General features: G+C 43.8%; 5 protein-coding genes, 1 long non-coding RNA gene and 1 other non-coding gene across 11 annotated transcripts; 2 read left to right on the top strand and 5 right to left on the bottom strand.

Annotated features, from left to right (window-relative positions):
- Nucleotides 1-16: 16 nt before the first annotated feature.
- On the bottom strand, nucleotides 17-1,368 carry cfap418 (cilia and flagella associated protein 418). The gene is made up of 6 exons (XM_049729503.1): nucleotides 1,147-1,368; nucleotides 980-1,073; nucleotides 745-806; nucleotides 609-674; nucleotides 418-513; nucleotides 17-334 (listed from the first exon to the last, which is right to left on the bottom strand). Exons 1-6 carry the CDS (start codon nucleotides 1,278-1,280, stop codon nucleotides 175-177), a joined length of 612 nt encoding a protein of 203 aa, XP_049585460.1. The 5' UTR covers nucleotides 1,281-1,368; the 3' UTR covers nucleotides 17-174.
- A 195-nt stretch (nucleotides 1,369-1,563) lies between these two features.
- On the top strand, nucleotides 1,564-3,149 carry LOC125975027 (uncharacterized). Its single transcript, XR_007483831.1, has 3 exons — nucleotides 1,564-1,646; nucleotides 2,874-2,916; nucleotides 3,014-3,149. It is a non-coding gene; the product is annotated as an uncharacterized lncRNA (long non-coding RNA).
- Nucleotides 1,868-1,949, bottom strand: trnas-aga (transfer RNA serine (anticodon AGA)). The gene has a single exon. It is a non-coding gene; the product is annotated as a tRNA-Ser (tRNA).
- zgc:113232 (uncharacterized protein LOC541546 homolog) lies at nucleotides 2,424-9,705 on the bottom strand. 2 transcript variants are annotated; one of them, XM_049730048.2, is made up of 29 exons: nucleotides 9,573-9,705; nucleotides 9,004-9,102; nucleotides 8,703-8,847; nucleotides 8,582-8,622; nucleotides 7,784-7,871; nucleotides 7,631-7,696; nucleotides 7,268-7,431; nucleotides 7,047-7,181; nucleotides 6,929-6,982; nucleotides 6,795-6,848; nucleotides 6,576-6,629; nucleotides 6,442-6,495; nucleotides 6,135-6,188; nucleotides 6,001-6,054; nucleotides 5,756-5,809; nucleotides 5,621-5,674; nucleotides 5,489-5,533; nucleotides 5,215-5,268; nucleotides 4,915-4,968; nucleotides 4,790-4,843; nucleotides 4,640-4,711; nucleotides 4,518-4,553; nucleotides 4,393-4,437; nucleotides 4,290-4,322; nucleotides 3,910-4,056; nucleotides 3,654-3,830; nucleotides 3,485-3,575; nucleotides 3,323-3,400; nucleotides 2,424-3,218 (listed from the first exon to the last, which is right to left on the bottom strand). In XM_049730048.2, the coding sequence occupies exons 4-29, from the start codon at nucleotides 8,600-8,602 to the stop codon at nucleotides 3,010-3,012; spliced, it is 2,001 nt and encodes a 666-aa protein (XP_049586005.1). In that variant the 5' UTR covers nucleotides 8,603-8,622; nucleotides 8,703-8,847; nucleotides 9,004-9,102; nucleotides 9,573-9,705; the 3' UTR covers nucleotides 2,424-3,009. The 2 variants fall into 2 exon arrangements, with proteins under 2 accessions (XP_049586005.1, XP_049586006.1); XM_049730049.1 differs by lacking the exon at nucleotides 9,573-9,705 and adding an exon at nucleotides 9,432-9,569 and having other exon boundaries at nucleotides 8,582-8,847.
- An 88-nt stretch (nucleotides 9,706-9,793) lies between these two features.
- Nucleotides 9,794-12,490, bottom strand: snrnp48 (small nuclear ribonucleoprotein 48 (U11/U12)). Its single transcript, XM_049730051.2, has 9 exons — nucleotides 12,215-12,490; nucleotides 11,881-11,994; nucleotides 11,761-11,821; nucleotides 11,599-11,679; nucleotides 11,300-11,482; nucleotides 10,416-10,537; nucleotides 10,193-10,317; nucleotides 10,003-10,119; nucleotides 9,794-9,918 (listed from the first exon to the last, which is right to left on the bottom strand). The coding sequence occupies exons 1-9, from the start codon at nucleotides 12,356-12,358 to the stop codon at nucleotides 9,831-9,833; spliced, it is 1,035 nt and encodes a 344-aa protein (XP_049586008.1). The 5' UTR covers nucleotides 12,359-12,490; the 3' UTR covers nucleotides 9,794-9,830.
- A 252-nt stretch (nucleotides 12,491-12,742) lies between these two features.
- Nucleotides 12,743-14,668, top strand: sri (sorcin). Of its 4 annotated transcripts, none has more exons than XM_049730055.2 (8): nucleotides 12,743-12,917; nucleotides 13,596-13,643; nucleotides 13,731-13,800; nucleotides 13,893-13,936; nucleotides 14,010-14,157; nucleotides 14,246-14,359; nucleotides 14,442-14,500; nucleotides 14,576-14,668. In XM_049730055.2, exons 1-8 carry the CDS (start codon nucleotides 12,879-12,881, stop codon nucleotides 14,600-14,602), a joined length of 549 nt encoding a protein of 182 aa, XP_049586012.1. In that variant the 5' UTR covers nucleotides 12,743-12,878; the 3' UTR covers nucleotides 14,603-14,668. The 4 variants fall into 4 exon arrangements, with proteins under 4 accessions (XP_049586012.1, XP_049586011.1, XP_049586009.1 ...); XM_049730054.2 differs by having other exon boundaries at nucleotides 13,593-13,643; XM_049730052.2 differs by having other exon boundaries at nucleotides 13,587-13,643.
- Nucleotides 14,669-14,896: 228 nt separating this feature from the next.
- LOC125975211 (uncharacterized) lies at nucleotides 14,897-18,384 on the bottom strand. Its single transcript, XM_049730490.2, has 10 exons — nucleotides 17,923-18,384; nucleotides 17,458-17,838; nucleotides 16,873-17,232; nucleotides 16,452-16,805; nucleotides 16,279-16,296; nucleotides 16,141-16,207; nucleotides 16,030-16,073; nucleotides 15,815-15,965; nucleotides 15,556-15,669; nucleotides 14,897-14,949 (listed from the first exon to the last, which is right to left on the bottom strand). Exons 1-10 carry the CDS (start codon nucleotides 18,310-18,312, stop codon nucleotides 14,897-14,899), a joined length of 1,932 nt encoding a protein of 643 aa, XP_049586447.1. The 5' UTR covers nucleotides 18,313-18,384.
- Nucleotides 18,385-20,198: the final 1,814 nt, after the last annotated feature.

The following is a 20,198-nucleotide window of genomic DNA, read 5'->3' as shown; positions in this document are numbered from 1 at the left end:
CAGAAAGCTGGAATGATTGAATTATTTTATGAAATTTAATTGTCTCAGCTACTCTGATTGACGTGACTGTTTTGGAGAAGCAGCAACAATTCAGTTTGTCATTTTTGGATACAACATTCATTAGAGAACAGCAAGTTGTGTACATTTTTTTTGTGAGTGGTCTATGAAGACGATTTAGGCCGGGTGTCTTGCGCACGCCCATCTGAGCTGCGGCTGCATCGACACGTCCGTGGCCTCTGAGACGGCGAACCAGCTGCACTGGCAAGCGTACGCCCGGACGCCCTTCCTCTTTCTCAGCTTGGCTCCCAGCTTCCCATGATCAGGCATGTTATTCCTGCATGTGCATATAAAAAGTCTTTTCATTTATATCACACATAGGAAATGTTTTTCTTTGCTGGCAGTGTGATTTAAGCCCACCTGAGGAAGAGATAATCACACGACGAGTCCCACTCGCAGTCGTCAAACGTCAACACCCGGAAGTCGCAGGAAGTGCACCTCAGCTGGTCACATGACCTGCTCCGCACATGCCCATTGGTCATTGCAATTCAGAGCAATGTGTATTTAATTGCATTAATGCTCATAGAGGAGGATAAATTGGGTTTTGACACCTCTTGGAAGCGGCCGTTCCAACTCCTTTTGCCACGCCGCTCCCTCCCAGGTAAACGGGACAGCACCTGCAAGGATGCATGGGTAGATGGAGGGGAGATATCAAGCTGAGAGTGGGGGCCAAATATTTGAGCTCACTTTCTCCCTCCTGGTTGAGAATGAATCTGGTCGTCCAAGTGTCCTTTGTGAGGTGGCACGGTCTGAAATGAAACGTGCAGAAATAAATTGACATTCAGAATTTGTGCATGTTTTTCTTTTGGAAGGATCAACGATTATTTTTAGTGGAGTAAATGTCGTTGAAATTAAAATGTTTCTTTAAAAAAATCCTACATTATTATAGTTGTGTTTTTAATTTTAATTCAAATGTGTTCACCTTTGCCCAAGGAGCATCACTATGGTCTTCATCTTGTAATTCCTTCAAGGCAGCATCAATGTCCTCCTTGATGCTTTTTATCTTCTGTTCACATCTGGTCGCATAAGTGATGGCCCATGAACAACTACGACACACTCGCCATCTTTAGCTAAGTTAGCTCGGTTTACCCGACATTCCGCGGGCGCTCGTCCCTGTCTTTACCGCACTGTCCTCCCCCCTTGGAGCTCGCCGGGCTGACGGAAATGTTGCGACAGAACTTCTTTTCCACCTCGTCCAACAGCTCGTCCAGGTCGTCGTCCATGGTGGCTGTCTGTCCATTACCTTAAAGCTAACAAGTTCGCCATTACAACATTTGACGTTGCTAAGCAACGCGAGCATAAGGCGGGGATTGCACATTTCTTCAAAGTAAATTACACCTCTATTCCCTTGTTTTATCTAAAAATAAAATCCAATTATAACAGCCAATATACAATTTAAACAATTATTTATGAGTCATTAAGGATTTTTTTCATTGAATTCTTTAGCAGTGTACATAATATCAATTTTGTGAGCTTTTATCTTGAAAGTTAATGTCGAGCTGCAAGGCGGAAATGCGCAAATAATAAAACATGCTGCTGTTCTATTAATTTAACTCGGACAAATCAAATGAATATACCGTAAAGAAATGGTAAATATCAATTCATTAATCATTACTTTACCAGATTTTGTATTAAACAGTACATTACATCATTGCTGGCATTTGTTTTGAAAGTAATTAGGAAACACGGTGAAACTAGCAAATTACGATGGTTAAAATATCTGATTAAATTAATTAAAACATTGCTGAAATGCGTTAAAAGTTCGAGTGCGTAGGAAGAGGAGTCAAGACGCAATAAAAGAAAACGGATGCGTTGTCGGCAGGATTCGAACCTGCGCGGGGAGACCCCAATGGATTTCTAGTCCATCGCCTTAACCACTCGGCCACGACAACTGTTAACGGAGGGCGCATCATTTGTATTTATGAACATAGAATTGCATTTGACCGCACCAATTATAAACGCAATTATTCCACATAATCTTTTTCAGGTCACTTTTATTTAAACGGAGTTGTCAGATATATTCTCTTTAGGGAAAAAAGGAAGACTATGAAGAATAAGGGAAATTTGGGCTATAATGTCACAACGCTTTTTGTTATTTGTGTGACTCGTCATTTGCACTTTAATGACTTTGAAAAGATTCCTAAGCAGAAGGGCGAATTTGCACATTCAATAAATAAAAATGGTCATTTAAATACAACTTCACACTTAAGAAAAATAAAACAATTAAAATTCAAACAAACAGAATGTTTTGAACGTATTTATTTAAAAATGTAGTTTTTCAAACCAACAGATGCCTCTAGGTGCCATCTCAAAACAGTTCACAAAACTCACGGAATTATTAATAAATTTCACATTTAATAGAATAGTTGAACAGTTTTAAAAACACTTTATTCTTTTCATGCGAGCTCACCGTGTTTCCTTGGAATTTATGTGAAAAAAAAAAGTATGAGGTCCTGTGATAACGAAGAGGAAGGGAAGCAGAGGCAAGGATAAAACAAAACATCACTTCAGAGCACCGTACATGTACTTGAGATACTTTACATCATATTTACACGTCATCCTTTATTTATTTATTTACCGTGCATCAAGAAAAGATTCACAGCGCTTCCACCGTTTCCACATTTTATGTTCCGGCCGCAATCTGATGGAAGCCGAAAAGGCCGAAGATTGAATTTACTACATTTTGGGTTGAGGTTGGAAGATAAAATGAGGATAAAGTGAAGCCTTGTAAATCTTCATTTGCATTTTAAACATCGGAATAAAAAAAAAAAAATGGGACTGAATGAAAAAATTGAAATACTTTTTACCCAACCTAGAAAATGGATACAAAGCAGTGTTCCGGAGCGGAGTGCCCCTCAGGTCTGTACTTTGCCCACTGATGTTCTCATCAGCTCGAAGCTTAAATAATGCAAAAATGATGATGACAACTGGACTTTCCGATATTGTTAATCTTTAGTTTAGGAGCTGCGCGGTCGGTCCCTTAACCAGACCCTGCTCTTTGCGCATCACCGGCGCGTGGATGCTGCAGTCTCGAGCCTCGCAGAAACCCGGAACGCCGGCGATTCCCATCATCCCGGTGATACCCATCCGACCCGGGAACCCGCGGGCACCGCGCGGACCTTCCATGCCATTTTTGGCAACGCCAGGCTCACCCGGAAAACCTGAGGTGGTTCCGTGTAGTATTAGCATGGGTGCTAGTGTTAGCATACAGAAAATGACCAAGGCAATGCTTTTTTTGAAGTCGTTAGAATGAAAACAGTCTCACCAGGGACCCCTTGTGGTCCATCAAGTCCCTGGAAGCCTTTTCCTGGATCACCTACAATTCCTTTAGGACCCTTTTTGCCTGCTCAGAAAGGCACCTATCAACTTCCACACATGAATTCAAAATCATTTTGAAAATGAGGAAAAAAAAATCCTGATAGCGGACCTCGTTCTCCCTGTGATCCTTTCTCTCCCTCTAGGCCTCGGTCTCCCTGAACACCACGGCCTCCCTTAGATCCAGCTTTACCCGCTTTGCCCTACAAGAGACACGGAATACATTAATAAAAAAAATGCAGGAAGAGAACCTGACTATCTTACACAGAAGCCAGTCTTACAGTTTTGCCGGCTGGTCCCGGAGGTCCTTTGGTTCCAGGGGGTCCGATGAGCGTACGGTTGTTGATGGGGCAGCCTTGCGTGCACTTGGCCCGAATGGAGGCGGCGTACTGCGAGATCTGAGCTGTAACCACGCCTCGGCACAGCTGCAGCACCTGCTCATCTGACAACCCGGGACCCTAAATGACAACATTTAATGACGTCTTTTCCTCCTACTGTGTATAAACATCCTGAAATAGTCCATTTTAAACAACTTACAATGGAACCTTGCACGCCTTTGGGTCCGGCTTGGCCTTTGACACCCGAATCTCCAATGGGGCCGCGGGCTCCTCGGGTCCCCGGGACGCCGGGAGGACCCACGGGGCCGGCGTTGCCGAGTCGACCAACTGCACCTTTTGGACCCCGCTGAAACAAGGATACGAGTATTTATTATTATTATTAATGATGAATTATTTACATATTCCAACAAAGACAGTCATTATGTTTATAGTACATTAAGTAAGCATTTAATTTGTACCATTTTAAAACATTAGAAAAGCAATAAAAATTCATGCATGAAGATATGAATCTAAAAACAATGTCTTTGACCTCTGCTTTGTGTTTTGATGACCTTTAAACCCTTGTAACGGGAAACTCACCTCTCCTTTGTCGCCACGGTCACCAAGTGACCCCTGCAAGCAGAAACCAAAGTCACTCAAGAAGTAAAAATGTCAAACATGCTGAGAAAAAAACAAAAAATACCTTTTGTCCTTTTTGTCCCTTGATCCCTCCCCTACCCTTCGCACCCTGCACGTGGAAGTAAAAGGAAAATAATGAAGGAAATCATGACGAGGAAGTCATCACAAATTGCACTTGACTGGTCTTACCGTGACCCCGTCTGGTCCGGTCTCGCCTTTGGGCCCCTGAAGAGCACAACACACAAGCACACACACACATGCTGATAAGTTGTGTAGAAATTGTGCGGTTGTCGGTGTGTTACAGTACTCACGATGGGTCCCTGGAGACCTGTTGGTCCTGGTTTGCCAGGTATCCCAGCATCTCCTTGCTCACCTGCAGGACCCTGATGGAATTTTTTTTAAAAATTTGAATATATCAGGAGAAATTTATAAAGGGTAAATGAGGTGCACTGCTTACTCACCAGAGAGCCCACTCTGCCTCGAGGTCCTCGAACGCCGGGCTCGCCTTTGCTTCCCTGCAACGGTGGAAAGAGCCGCTTCAGCATCACGCTCAACTCGGTGAGCGTGCGGATAGTGGCCGAGTCACCTTAGCCCCGAAGAAACCTGGCTCGCCCATCAGACCCGGGACACCTATGGGACCCTGAGGAGACAAATGTGAGAGGATGTCATATGGAAGATTTTGTTTTTACTAATATCTGCATTTTATAAATTAAATCACCTTACCGGTCATTCATTTAGATAAATAAAAATAATTAAAAAATACAATTTAATGAAGTGAAAAATGGCGACATAAATGGAAAAAAAATGACAAGACCTTGGGTAATTTAAAATACACGGTGGCTGTATTTTGCCCACCTGAAGTATACAAATTTTTATACCCACTCACATCTTCTCCAGGGTCACCATCGCTGCCTGGAATGCCACCAAGACCTTTGGTACCCTGTCAGAAAAGAAAAAAAAAAAAACTTGTTTTAAAATTTCAATACCCATAAAAGCTCATGTCTCCCAAAAAACGGATGACTGGATTCCGTGGGAAATCTTTCAGATTTTTTTAATTAAATAATTTAGATGTCTCTCTCTGTGGAACTAGTTGTGCATGACCATTTTATGTTTGACTTTGACATAATGAAACTAAAGACATACAGATAAACAATGTGTACCTTTGTTCCGGTGGGTCCACGGCCACCAGGCTGGCCAAAATAACCCTGAAGGAAACAAACAAGGAAATATTCAGACAGAAATGTACTGTAACAAAAAATAAACTCAACGTGACATATTGCAAGGTGTCCTACATTGTATCCTCTGTCGCCAATGTCTCCTGGGAATCCGGGCGCTCCAGTCTGACCCTGCAGGATGAGACCAAAGCTCAATACCGACCTCTAGCGGCCAACAGCTCTTACAGCAATTTTTCAATCTTTCTTAATGACCTTGCTTCCATCTTGTCCTTGAACTCCGACTTTGCCCTCTTCACCCACGGAACCCTGGATAGGCAAAACACATGATGATTTATTCATGATACGCATAAAGTCAGCAGTTTTCATTTTGCTAGCAAGATTTGAATGTAGCCTCACTTCACCTCATATGATAAACAAAAATGTTTTAAACACTCCTCCTTTTACGGAAACAGTATTTCTACCACAAAAAAAAAAAAAGGTGACCATCAAATTTGTACCTTGGGACCTTTACCTCCCCTTGATCCCGGGGTACCAGGATCACCACGAGAACCCTAAAAAAAAACAAAAGAACACAACTTTAGACTTTGATGTTAAAATCGAATTGATTGAATAATCATTTGGGTTTTCTTACTAAGTTACCAGGCCCTCCAACTCCTCCTCGTGGTCCCTCCATGCCGGCATCACCCTATAAACATGAAGTGTGTAATATATTTGTGTTTCCCATATTTTACAATATTTAAAATATTGACAAAGGCAATTCTAAAATATTCTATTGGGGGAGTCAATTTCTCAATTCACAGCAAGGTCTGGTTCATTACGTTCAAAATACAAAAGTGGGATAAAGTTTGTCCAAGTGGACTTGTCGTTATTCCGCTGCAAGTTAAGAAGGTCTGTGTGTATTTTTTGGATAACCTCAGGGATGTCAAAAAAGATTTTACCTTCAGACCCGGCCCGCCAGGCTCACCCCGGGCACCTATAAGTCCTGGTTCTCCCTGGTAGAAAAAAAATAAAATAAATCATAAATATATTCTGATTTATTTGGTCATATTTTATTTTTGGGCTCTTCACTTACCATGCCGCCCATAAAACCTGAACCTCCATCTTCGCCTTCGGGTCCGGGATCACCCTGAAATCAAATGCAAACACAGATACAAACAAAAAAAACCAAATAGTCCAAGTTTTTGCTGTTTTGATAAAAGGGAAGCTATTTATTTTTTAATCACAATATTATTAATTAAGGCAGGTGGATGTTTGATAAAGTACTTAAAAAAAATTCATTTGGTTTCCTCACCACTGGACCAGCATCTCCTCTTCGGCCATGTACTCCTTTTGTTCCTTTATAACCCTAAAAAGACAACTTACTAGTTTATTTTGCTTCATTTGAATTTTTTTTTAAATGTTATATTATTGATGTTAAAGCGTCACCTCTCTGCCTTGGTGTCCTGGCGCTCCCATTTTACCCTGGTGGCCCCGCAAGCCCTGACAGGAAGTGAGAAGATCAGATAAGCCTTCTGATACACCAATCTGGACACTTCTAGTGTACCTTGGGTCCAGCAAAGCCGGCAAATCCTGGTTCTCCCGGCTCGCAGTCGCACTCGGTGGGACCCTCCTCGCCGAGGCCTGCGTTGCCATCGAACTCCTCTTCTGAGTCGTCAGGTCGTTGGGGCCTGAATGGGACCTGAAATCATATATATATTTTTTTTTTTGGTATATGTCTGAAATTATGGACATTATGACTGACTCTTATGGATTGCCTCCCCCTACCTTCCTCCGACCCAGCTTGTCCTCCTTGGCGTAATGCGACTCCGTGGTGGTAACGTAGGGGAAGGCGTCCTCTGTGATCATGGTGACCTGGGTGGGGGCGGGCCCGTAGGGGTCGTAGTCATCCTCCTCTGGATTCTGGTCCTCGTCGTAACCGTGGGAAGACTCTGGTGGAGATGACGATGTCTGTTAGTTTGAGGTTCACTCACCAAGTAGACTCTCTGGAGCCCCTTTCACACAGAGATCCTGCAAAATAGCCGCATCAGAGCCGTAACACAAGACTTGGCATTCAACCCAGAGAAACATCCTATAAATTCACCATCTACATTTGCAAAAGACATACACCCTAAAAGTCATGTGACCGACCTGGCTGCGGGGGCCTCAAGTGGTCATAGGGGTCCAGGATGGAGCCTTCATAGGTGTGATCCTCGCCTGCACATTTCAGCCACACATAAATGATTAGTTCATTCATCCGATGCATCCAAAACACGATATCCGTTCAAACGCATGGGCCCGGACCCGAGTGGTTTCCGGAATAGTCTTCCTGGCAGAGAGCGCAGTTGACGATGCACAGCAGCAGGACGAGCAGCGTCCACGGCGAGGACGCCTGGAAACAAAAAAAAAGCGTGTTAGCATGTTAAATGAACATGCTAACTCAAGCGTTGCTTTTCTTGTTCATTGAATACAAAAAAAGAGAAAAATTGCATGAATAATTTTTGACATTGAAGTGCGAGCTGACACCGATGACCCCACTGGACCCCAAGGCCAGTCAGGTGACAAAATTAAGAATTCTTTACTTGTTTTCTTTTCCATCTCTACTTTTGAAATTATTTATGATGAAATTTGCCATGTTTACATTGGGTTTAATTTTTTTTTTAAACCCGCACATGTTCTCTAAACTCAAACTAAAGCCTACCATAGTATTGATCGCCAATGACAAAATATACAGTGCAATCTAATTTTGATTTTAAGTACTTTTGTGTATTTTAATACATGAGCATGTTCCATCTTAACTCACTATTAATCTGCTCAAAAAATTATGGTTCTCAGATAATTTAATAGTAGACCATACACCAGTCTCAAAAAATATAAAACCCATCAAAAAACTCTACAAATAAATACTAAATTCATTTTGAATCAGTAGTTTATACAACAAAATAAAAAAATCATATTTAAAATTTTGTGTCACCTCAAGAAGCTTGCCTTTAAAAAGTACAACAAAAAATATCCTTTGTGATTTTCATTGCAACCTCAACCTTTGTTTTCTTCGAATCTCAGGTCCGCCGGGCAGCCACCAGGCCGGACCATCACGCTCACCTTGTCACCGAAGGCTCCCATGGTGCTGCACGACCAAAGTCCTCACAAAACACACCACGCTGCAGTCAGGAAGAAAGCACCAAAACAAAGCAGCTACGATGCCAGCTCGGCTGCTCCTCACTGCATAATTCGCCCGGGACGGTTGCCCTCCTGGATGCTCGTGTCTCTGGCTCTCTGCAGGAGCCCTCAGGTTCCCAGGAGGCTGGCAGGATCCTTGCTGGCGTCTCTCGTCCAATGCGTCTTCTTCTCAACAGGGTGAGAAATACCTGTGGCAGAGTAGAAGGAGAAGACACTCGGTAAGTGTGCAGTTTGATGTCATGCAGGTGTTTGCAGCATTGACAATTTATTTTACTTATGAGAGGTGGCTGTTTTATACATTAATATGACAATAATACGCGACTTAAATAAAAGAGAAGTGTGACCTTTGAACTTCCCCTGGCGTGACACACCAGTCCAACATTCCGTGGCTTTTTCTGGAGATTCCGTCAGCCAATCAGTAGGTGAGGAAGGCTGAGCCTGGTCTACAATAAACAGAAAAACAAGCAGTATTTCTTTTTTCTAGTCCTTATTAAACTCGCTGAACACATGAAATGTTTTTAAAAGACAAAAAAATACGTTTTAATATGTGATTCTCCCCACACAAATTAGAACCACATTAGCAAACGTAGCATCGTAGCTGCTAACTGTTAAGAAAGAGGCAACATACGACAACTGAGGACGTCAAGAAATAAACTAATAATAATACACAATAATAAAAACATTTTCTTCGGATTTTTGTAACTTAACCAGCAACGCAACCATGAAGCACAATTGAATAGTACAAGCTAGCATAGCTGATAGGCTAGCTTACAGTATATGCTAATTCTCGTAAGTTTCTTGCCAACTCTTCATTTTGTCGTTACTTCTGTCATAAAATACTTGAAAAGAAATACAATAAAATTCCATTTCATTGTTGAATTGGAAATACATTTTTCTCAGTTTATGCGCCCACCTGGGTTATAGTTCATCGCATTAGTCATTTGCCGGCACCTGACCAATAACCTCTCTTCTGATTGGACGACGCAAAATGACGCTCATTTGCACTTATTGTAATCGTATATTATTCATCAACTCCCAAAAATATTTATACAAATTTATTTGATATTTACAACAGTTTATCATTTTCAAGTATAACAAAATAGTTTCAGTTGAAGAAAAAAAAAAGGTGCCATGTTGCTGTTGCACAACTTTATTGACACAAGTTATCTGGTCAAGAACTGTCACTCCTTCCTCGCTCATTCCTTTTCTTTTTCTTCTTGCTGCTGTGGTGGTGTCTGTCCTCTGGGGAACGTGAATCTCTGTCCACATGAAGACAAGTAAGATTAATAGAAGAACAAGTGCAATTCTGACATGATGCTGATATCAGGAAAACACAAGTCCACCTCTTCCTTTTCTTCTTCTTGCTTTCTCTCTCGCGACTCCTCTCGCGGCTACGGTGGCGTCTGCTACGTGATCTGCGGGACTCCGAGGATAAAGAACGCCTTTCGTCCGTCCGACGCCTGCCGGACAAAAATAAACACAAACTGAGCAAATGAAGCTTCACCTTTAGGGTAAAACAAAGGTAAATAGAACCTTTGGGATTTTCCTTCTCTGGCCTCATCCGCCTCTTGTTTTTTCCCCTTGTCCTCCTCTTCATGCTCTTCCTTCCACTGTCTGGCGAGCTCGTCCGAGTGGACCTGGATGACTTCTCTGATAACCTGTGAGACGATACGATCGCTATAGCCTCGTAAAAACAACTTCCAACTTTACACCTGGGGGGGGGGGGGGGGGGGGGGGGGGGGGCAGAGGCTCGAACCTCCGTGTAGGACTTTTTGGTGATATGGACGTTCTTGGCTCGGTAGGACTGCCGCCGTCTCTTGTAGTCCCGCATCTCCGCCATCAGCTCCAAATGCGTCTTTGGTTCGTTCTGTTCTTCAGCTGACACAAACGCAGATGTTTTAAGTTCAGGAGGAATGACTTACGACATTTCAAAGTACTTAAATAATCGACTAAAACACTGTAACAAAGTATTTACCGTAATTTCCGGACTATAAGCCGCACCGGACTATAAGCCGCACCAGCTAAAATTCAGGGATATTTTAGTTTTTTTCTTACATAAGCCGCACCGGACTATAAGCCGCACGTGCACATGAGTTTTTTACAAAGAAAGACACAGAAAGCCGTAAAAATCCATAAATATGCCTCGCCGCCATTTAAGACTCAGGGTTCAAAGTAACTTTCTGAATAAAATGCATTAAAAGTTCACATTCATTACAACTTGTTTTTGGTGAGCAAAATGTCAGAAGAATTGAATTTAAATGCTGATTGATTGGGTTTTAATACAATGCAGATGGTCCAAACAGCGCCACTGCTTTGTGTAATCTCTAAGAGAAAGGGTTTAGAGCCCTTTGACGCAGGTCACCTAGCGTGCATTCCTACTAAAGCTCATAATAGTCACAAGCAACACAGCCAGAATAAGCAGCAGCCATAGTAGTGTTTCAAAATAGTATTTTTGTTGTTTTTTTCTTCAAGATACCGCACAACAGTGGTCCACAGCCTTTTTACGAGTGTATAAAAGTGATCAAGTCATCACAAAAATCACAAAAAAAATCTTATATAAGCCGCACCTGACTATAAGCCGCAGGGTTCAAAATTTGGGAAAAAAGTCGCGGCTTATAGTCCGGAAATTACGGTATTTACCCTTCTTCAGCTTGGACACCAGATCTACGTAAAGCTCCTCATTGCCTGAGGCGGCGACGGTCCTCTCTTGGTTGAGGACGCCGATCACGTGGTCGTACAGCGCCAGCCGGTCGGCCACGGTGAGGTCGCACACGGCTCGCTTGTGGTTTTGCGGCACGTCCACGGGCTGGTAGGAGTATTGACCTGATACACCACAAAAGATCAATCAACAATCGTTTCTTGGCACCAAAGCAAGATAAGAGCCAAGAGTCAAAATGTGCTTTCAAAAGGTTCAGTTTTCAAAAGAACCAGGTCAGTACCTTGCCAGAACACACCCTCCATCTTCATGAGTGGAGCAGCAGCTCTGGCTTGCAGGATCACCTGGTTCTGAAGGATTTTGTCTGCTCCAAAAAAAAAAACAGCAGCTCATATTACAATGCTAACATCGCTAACATATACTCCTCGAGGAAGTCGTCACTCACCCATGGAATAGCTGCGGACGCTGGTGTTGACGTAAGATGAGGAACTGTCGCACATTTCGGCCTGCAAGACGGCAAATGTTATTTTCACACACACAACCACAAGTGAAAAAATGGTGTCACCTGCTCGTCAGAAGAGTAGCCCATCTTTCGGAGGTAACATGAAGCTTTGTGTCTCTCCATGCTGCGAACGGGGACGCGATGGCCGGGATCGTAGGGGCACAGCTCCATAGGTTCCTGGATGAGAAGAATCACATCACGTGATTTCTGCCTCGTACTACTCTTAGCTGTAAATGTCTGAATTTAGCATATATTCATCCTCTGACTAATGGATATTGCCGTTTTATTGTTAACTGTCACTTGTAAATTAATTTCACATTTGAAAGAATAAAACTGACTTGATATTTTGAGATTTGTTGTTGTTTTAGCTGATCATTTTAAATTCTATTGTGGTTACCTTATCCGGGTCGTTGTCCGGTGACCAGCCCAGTGCATCGTACAGGTCTTGTATCTGTTTCTGGCAATGTTCTGTAAACTCCAACAACTCCTGCAGGTGTTCCATTCGCTCCTGCAGGGTTGTGGTTTTCAAAACGTCCGACATTTTGGTGGCTTTAGGTCTAAAGAGAGAGAAATTCAATTATAAATCAACCCGGTTTGATTCATGTTGATACAAATTCCGCCATGTTTCCCAGGGATGACGTCAGAGTTTCTTCTTTGTGTGTGTTATGATCACACGCGGTTATTCAGCACGCCACCTACAGGGAAGTTGGTAGATTACAGGTCAGGTGGTCTGTCTGAGCCAATCAGAATGCGCTATTTTGAGCTATTTTGTAATAAATAAAGTATATATTTTTAGCTTTTTTATACAACCTGCAAAACTGTTTTATGTTATGTCAGAGTTGTTACATTTCACCGACATTTTCAAATGACACGCCCTTGGTGAAATAAAAAGACGGTAGCTTGTGATTGGTGGGCTCTTGTGAGCTAGTGTAACCGGAAAATAGAGAAAATTACAACAGTCTGGTGGGAGGGGCAGAGATTAACCTTACCAGTAACTAGTACTCCATTAGTACTTTTTGGATCAACGTCCATATTTGAAATCGTTTTCCACGAGGTCGAAAATGGCTTATGCGGGATACGGAGCCGCTCCGGGAGGAATGGTAAGGGCGAGGATTCGAGGAAGTTTCGCCGAGAAAAGTGCTTCGGTTTCCGTGCTGTGCATGTCCTGTGTCAGAGGGGCGCGGAAGTAGAAATGGAGCGAGATTTAATAGATTGGGCTAAAAAACGAACTGCGATTGCACCTAATCGATATCTTACCCGAAATGAATCACCTAAATGTCTAGAAATGTGCACAAGTCAAGCTTGCCGCAACAAACGTATACGACTAATGCTTTAAAATTGTATATTAAACTCGTTCTGCAATCACTTACACTAGTTTTAGATTATGTAATCAATGGTTATTGATTATAGATTTGCTTGCAGCATTGCGTCAAATTAATCAATGACAGTTGATCTATTTTTTTTTCCCTCGACACACCCAATGTACCGTACATGTACTGTAATGGAGAAAAGGTCAAAAGGTCTGTTTTTTAATTTCATGTATTTATCTTTATGTAATTAACCTTAAATGTGTTTTTATTTCAGTTGGCTTATTATGTATTAAATACACTGTTAAGAATAATGCCCAACATTTTAAGATGTAATACAAACATACAAAACAGCTATGGTAAATATTTATTGTGCGTTTTTATTTGTTTAACCTTAAAAATGTGTTTACAAAACTTTAACAACATTCATATCAATTTTAAATCTTTCAAATAAATGTTTTGCAGCAGCAGCAGCAGCAGGATCCTCTTTATGGATACTTTGCGGCTGTCGCTGGGCACGTGAGTAAATTTAATTCAAATTAAACATGAGAGGATATGAGTCAAATGGATCATAATAAAAACAATAATAATCTTGTGGTTTGACAGGACGGCCAGATCTCCGCAGATGAGCTGCAACGATGCCTCACTCAGTCCGGCATCTCTGGCAATTATCAACGTAAGAAATAATAAAAAAAAATATATATTTGGTATAAGTGGTTTGAATCACGCCCTACAGAAATTGAATAAATTTTTGTTTTTTTTACCCAGCCTTCAACATAGACACCTGCAGACTGATGATCAACATGCTGGACGTATCCTTATTGACGTGAAACACTTAAACTTAAAAAAAAAACTGCGGCGAGATCCTTGACTGGCGCGTGTCAGCGAGACATGTCGGGCACCATGGGCTTTAACGAATTCAAAGACCTGTGGCAGGCGCTCAACGCCTGGAAGAACATTTTCATGTCTTTTGACCGCGACCGCAGTGGCATGGTGGAAGGTCAGGAGATGCAGCAGGCCATCAAGTCACTGGGTTTGTGATACAGACAACAATGGGAGTGGCTGCAATGCCTTTTGTGGCCAGTAGGGGATTTGTTCGTATATCGCTTGCTATGTCGCAGGTTACAATCTGAGCCCCAACGGTATGAACATGATAATGAAGCGCTACGGCATCAACGGGCGAATCCCGTTTGACGATTTTGTGAGCTGTTGCGTTCGACTCCGAGGCTTGACGGGTGAGAACGCGAAAATACTCGGATTGCATTTGAATCCTTTGGATAGAAAATTGGCCTTATTACCCGTGAATGATCTTTTCAGATCACTTCAGACGCCGTGACACAAGTCAAAATGGCTCCGCCAACTTCCAATATGATGATGTAAGTGCGCAAATACAGCCAATACGTTTTTTTTTCTCCTCCCGAACAATAATGGCAACCTTTCTCTCTGTCTAGTTTATCCAGGTGACCATGAGCATGTGAGAAAGGACTCGTGGAAGGGACACCTTTTATTTTTTTACACAGACTCATTTTTTTATTCATATGAATTTTTTTTTAAACAGTGGAACCTTGAAAGTCCAATAATATTCTATAATTTGGCTAACAAAAAAAAAATGTGGGCAAAAATTCTACAAGATGGCTCAATTAATTGACTCCAATTTGTTCCCACCCTTTACAAACTTTATTACATTCCCAAAATTACATCTTAACACCAGCACCATTCAATATGTGACACTGCACATTTTACAAACACAATTAAGTTCCCTCATCTTGTCGTTACTTGGGTGTGCTGTCGCGCCCTCTTGTGGCATCAAAGGGCATTTCAACACCTTCGGGATTTCCAAATACGAAGATTTGACTTAAAAGGTTCCACTGTGCAATTAATTTGTGCAACCTACCACTATTTTTAGCTTGAATATACTGCACACTATTAATGTATTCACACTTATCAGCCTTCACACTCTTTTAGTTATTAAACTGTATTAAAAAAAAAAGGTGCTACTAAACTCGGCGGTTCAAGATGATCCTCAGACAACCGCAGACGTCATGAACTGGAAGAATAAAAATATATTGATATCATTTTTTTTTTTTTTTTAGAAGTGAACTATAAAAGTGAGCAGTGGGAATATTAGATTACTTTGGCTTGTGTACGGAATGAAGTGTCCAGTGACGGTAAACAAACCTGTTTGAAAGAGAAGCCGGCCACTTGGCAGTCACACGGCAAATTGAGAATGTGACTTTGGAAACGATCTGTTGGAATATTAATAACGGAAAATAAATAGTAGTGAAGCTAATCAAACAGCATTTAAATGTTATTCATGGCTAGCCAGTTCTTATGTTTCTGCACTTGAGCATTAAAAGACAAATAAAATCAAATGGTGTCAGTTTGAGTTGAATTGCATGATTTTTTTTTTTTAATTGTATGAATTTGTTACCTTTAAGGATTTGCATCCGTGTGAGCAAAGCGATGAAGTCGTCATAATCTAACTTCCCTTGGCTGCTGTACTCCAACCACAGCGTCTTTAAGCTGTCCCTGTCCAACCCGAAATCTGCGAAGAAAAGTGGCGTCCCTCAGGGGTCAATCCTGCACCCCTTGCAATTTGCTCATAAATATTTACAATTAAGATGCATGTATTTTTAAATATACTTTTTTTTTTTTGCAACATGATAATCATACTGTCGAAAAATCATTACCCCGTGCATTTAGGGCATCGTTCATGTTGGCTTGAGTAAAAGCTGGCGGCTGCCTTCTTTCGTAGTGGTCCAAGTACTCTCGTCTGGCGGCCGCCACGTAGTGGTCTAGTTTGAAGAACTCCACCACGTCCAGGTACCCAGATTTGTCTGCCTGAGAATCTCAGCTCAGGAAAGTCAACCATATCAACACAAACACACACACCGGTGAAGGATACGTCTGCGAGTGTCAGCAGCAAGCGTGCAGTCCTGATGCTCAGCGCTATTTGGGGAAAAATAAATCCCATCATGAGTGTTAGACAACCTTCAAGTACAAAATGTGAACTGACATTTTCCGCCGATGGAATGGCCTGCAACCTGCAGCCTGGCCGCCACGTCCTCTGCATTCAACATCGTCTGTGATCCCAAGAAATTCAAAACCAGTGTCTTAATCATTTTTACGTTTATCCTGTGAGTGACGTGTTTACCTCTGACTTCTCGTCATCCTGCAAAAGACAGAAGACAATTATGAATCATATCATCAATATTATGGATATCAAATTCAACTTTGGATGATCAATATTATTATTTCGTTAGCCTAGCTACGGCGTTTCCTGCTATGTGTTAGCATTAGCGTTTTGACACTACAACATATACATACGGTGACGCAGGCATTCTGTGGGAAGACTTCACAACGCAACTCCTGAGGCCAGGAGACGCCGTAGCGGACCAAGCGTGCTTCGCAGCTGTCACGGGTCTTCTGGCAGAAGCTCCGGCACGGGCGGTAGATCTGACCGAAGGAACACCGCGGAGCGTAGGCGGCGCACAGGAAGGGGCGGATGTCGGCCGAGCAGGTGGTTTGCGCGATGGAGTGGAAGAAGGACATCTTGGACGCGGCGTCGCGCTGGGTGGTGTGACCCAGCTGGTTAGGCATCATGGTCTGGTTGTAGGACAGGCCTTGGCACATGGGGATGGTGAGGGGCTCGCAGAGACCGCCGCCCTCGCCCACGCCGAACTGAAAAGTACATCCAAAATACATCATTGAGAAGATAGCTACTTCTTCTGTAACTTCGATTACGTACATGCTGGCATGACGCCGTGGTGAAATCGTCGCACTTGAGGGACTCAGGCCAGAAGAAGCCAAACTCCTTGAGCAGCGGCTCGCAACTGGAGCGGACCAGTTCGCACATGGTCTTGCAGGGCAAGCGGGCTTTTCCCGCCAAGCACTCGGGGGTCAGGACGGAACACAGGAAGGTCTTGAGGTGTGGCGAGCAGGCCAGGCTGACCAGGTTGGAGTAAGCGTTGAGCTGTACGGCGACGTCTTTTTGCGTCTTGTGGCCGAGGATGTTGGGCATGACCGTTTGTGTGTACGGGAGATCTTTGCAAAGGGGTTGCGTGATGCTCTCGCAAGTTCCTAATGTCGTCGTCTCAGATTCAGGAGCCTGGGTGGAGACAATCGGTTTATTAGGAACCTGTTTGCGAGTATTGTTGCATGCTCTGTTTGCGGCGTGTTGCGTTAAGCTAGCAGGATTGTTTGAAACTATAACTAGCTTAATGCTAGCATAAATGTGAAACACCATGGACGAGCTAATGGAAATTAGCTACTTCAAAACATAACAATATTTACAAACAATTCTAAAAATTCTCTCAGAGATGCTTCTCCTTACCTGATCACAGGAATACGTGGAAAAATTCTCACAATTCAGCCTTGGCGGCCATTGGAAGCCAAACGTGTTCATCAGAGGCTCACATCCGGCGCGAGCCTGCTCGCACTCAGTTTTACACGGAGCTAGACGAGTTCCCGCTTTGCACTCTGGAAAGTAGACGGAGCACAGGAAGGGCTTGAGCTGTGGCGAGCACTGGATCCTTACCAGTGGGGCGAACTGGTACATCTCCAGGCCCGCTTCATCCTGGGTGGCATGGCCTAAAAGATTTGGCATGATGGTCTGGCTGTACTTGAGGTCTTTGCATAGAGGAATGGTGATGGTCTGACATGCTGTCGCCGAATCAGTGGAGAGAGAGGTTGACAACTGTGGTTGTTGTTGAGCCTGAAAGCACGCAAACATTTGGTGGAAATACGTCATGCCCTAAACTGAACAGGAAGTCGGCCATTTTGATAATTGACCACTGACCTGCACACAGTTGTATTCGGGCAAAGCGTCGCACTGAAGCCTGCTGGGCCAGGTCAGGCGTTTGGCTCTGAGGGTGGCCTCACAATCTCGCTTCACCTTCTGACACACGGCCTTACACGGTTTCACCCGGGCGTCGTCTTCCGAGCATTCCGGGAAGGCCACGCGGCACAAGAGCGTGGCTATGTCGGGCGAGCAGGACGTCTCCACCATTTGACCAAGCTGATGCACGTTGAAGCCCTGAACTCCGGCTGGGTAGCGGCTGGTTGCGTAACCCACGTTCCGGCAGAAGGAGGCGGTCAGGGGTCGGCAGCTGGGGCGTTCGTCCCTGGCGCCCAACGTCCGGTGAAGGGTCGGCAGAAGAACCAACGTCGCTAGGAACAAACGCAACATGGTCCGTGGTCTCTGAGGGCCCAGTTTGGGAATGCAAAGTCAACTCAAATGCTGTTGGTGGACTTCAACCTGTTTGCAACATCTGCTTAGCATCATGTGTTTGTATTGGGGGGGTCAGGGGGGGGTCCAAAAAAACTCAAAACAACACATTACTGGACACAAAATAGTGAAGCATTTTGAGTTTGTGTGAATAACATTTGATGATCTGCCTAGCAACAGTTTGAGCATGCAAAAATAAAACAGCCAATAATGACGTTTTATAAAAAAATGTTTTATTTTAATTGATTGCGTGAAAACATGACGATGACGGATACTTTAAAGTAGTTTTTATCTATTTTCCAAAACGGCTCACCGCCCGAGACCCAAGAAGCGTGACGCATCGTTCCCACACGACTGTTATATTCCCCCGCGGGAAAGGACAGGACCCTCTTTGTGAGTTCCATTTCACTGTAAGCCTTATTTTTGGTTCTTTTTATGACCTGCCTGGTCGTGTATGCGTTCTATTCTCCCTTTTAACTTTCCCTGTGGTGTTCGGGAACGCCCTTGATGGGTAAGACCGTTGTTTAATTCATCCATGAGCCGCACGCCGTTGACAGTGGAAAGACCAGCACCAGTCTGCCGCATTTCCTCAAACTCTATTCTAATTTCTAAAGGAGCATCCGTAAATCCTCCGGCCCTAGGAAAAGGATGTGTGGACGGGATGTGGGAACACCCCCCCCCCCTCTTCTAATGCGGCCATTGAATGACTCCTTTCTTGGGGACAAGGGGTGTACGTGGTGTTTGGGCCGCCAGGAAAATGGCTGATTTATCTTATTTCTTATTTATTTTATTTATTCAAGCGTTTAATGGACTTGTGGAATGGTAGCTGTCTCCACCCTGGCGAGCGAGCGAGGGGAGGGCGGCCAGCAGCTTCTGTTCATGGCCGATGGTGTTGTCTCGCGTACGGCCTCATGAAAATGCCAATTTTATGACCGAGGGCTCTGTTGAAACCAATTGAATCTCTTTTTGTAGTTCATCATTATAAAATACTAACACCGCTGTAATCTCCATTGTTTGTTGATGTCACCGCCTGGGATTGGGTATCGGCTATGTTCACATGAGGTAGCATCCATTCAAAGGTAACAAACTGCTGTCTAGTGTTGTTTCAGTCAATGCTAGTGGTAAAATCTTTGAACACACACCGATTGCGGTTTGTGTTCCAGAGTTGGCCCCGATTGCGGTTCGTGTTCCAGAGTTACTGCCGATTGCGGTTCGTGTTCCAGAGTTACCACCGATTGCGGTTCGTGTTCCAGAGTTGCGGTTCGTATTCCAGAGTTGCCGGCGATTGCGGTTCGTGTTCCAGAGTTGCCACCGATTGCGCTTCGTGTCCCCCGAGTAGGCGCCGATTGCGGTTCGTGTCCCCCGAGTAGCTGCTGATTGCGGTTGATGTCTCCAGTGTTGCCGCCGAGCGCGGTTTGGACTTTGCCATAGGCCAGTGAGGTTGTTTGGACTGGTGCGCTTACCCCCCAGTCCGCCACGTGGGGCTTTCGGTTTTTGGGACGTCGGGAGCCGTCCCTTGTGGGGGTGGGGGGGTACTGTCAGTGTCTGTGTGCTCACCCCTCCCTTCCTGTGTCTCTCAATCTATGTATTAATCACAGTCACCTGCCTCTCGTTACCTGTCTGTTCCGATATTCATGTCCATAATCGAGTATCTATAGTTCGCTCAATAAACCCTGGTCCAAGCTGCATTTGGTCGCCCTGCTCCATTCCATCCATGACAAAGCCAGGCACAAGTACAAGCACAAGCACAAGCCAGGCACAAGCACAAGCACAAGCACAAGCACAAGCACAAGCACAAGCACAAGCACAAGCACAAGCACAGGAGCAAGCGCAGGAGCAAGCGCAGG

This window comes from Syngnathus scovelli, chromosome 9, assembly GCF_024217435.2.
Source record: "Syngnathus scovelli strain Florida chromosome 9, RoL_Ssco_1.2, whole genome shotgun sequence".
NCBI classification, from domain to species: domain Eukaryota; kingdom Metazoa; phylum Chordata; class Actinopteri; order Syngnathiformes; family Syngnathidae; genus Syngnathus; species Syngnathus scovelli.
The sequence above is the reverse complement of the archived record's forward strand: the minus strand, read 5'-3'. Positions and strand labels throughout refer to the sequence as shown.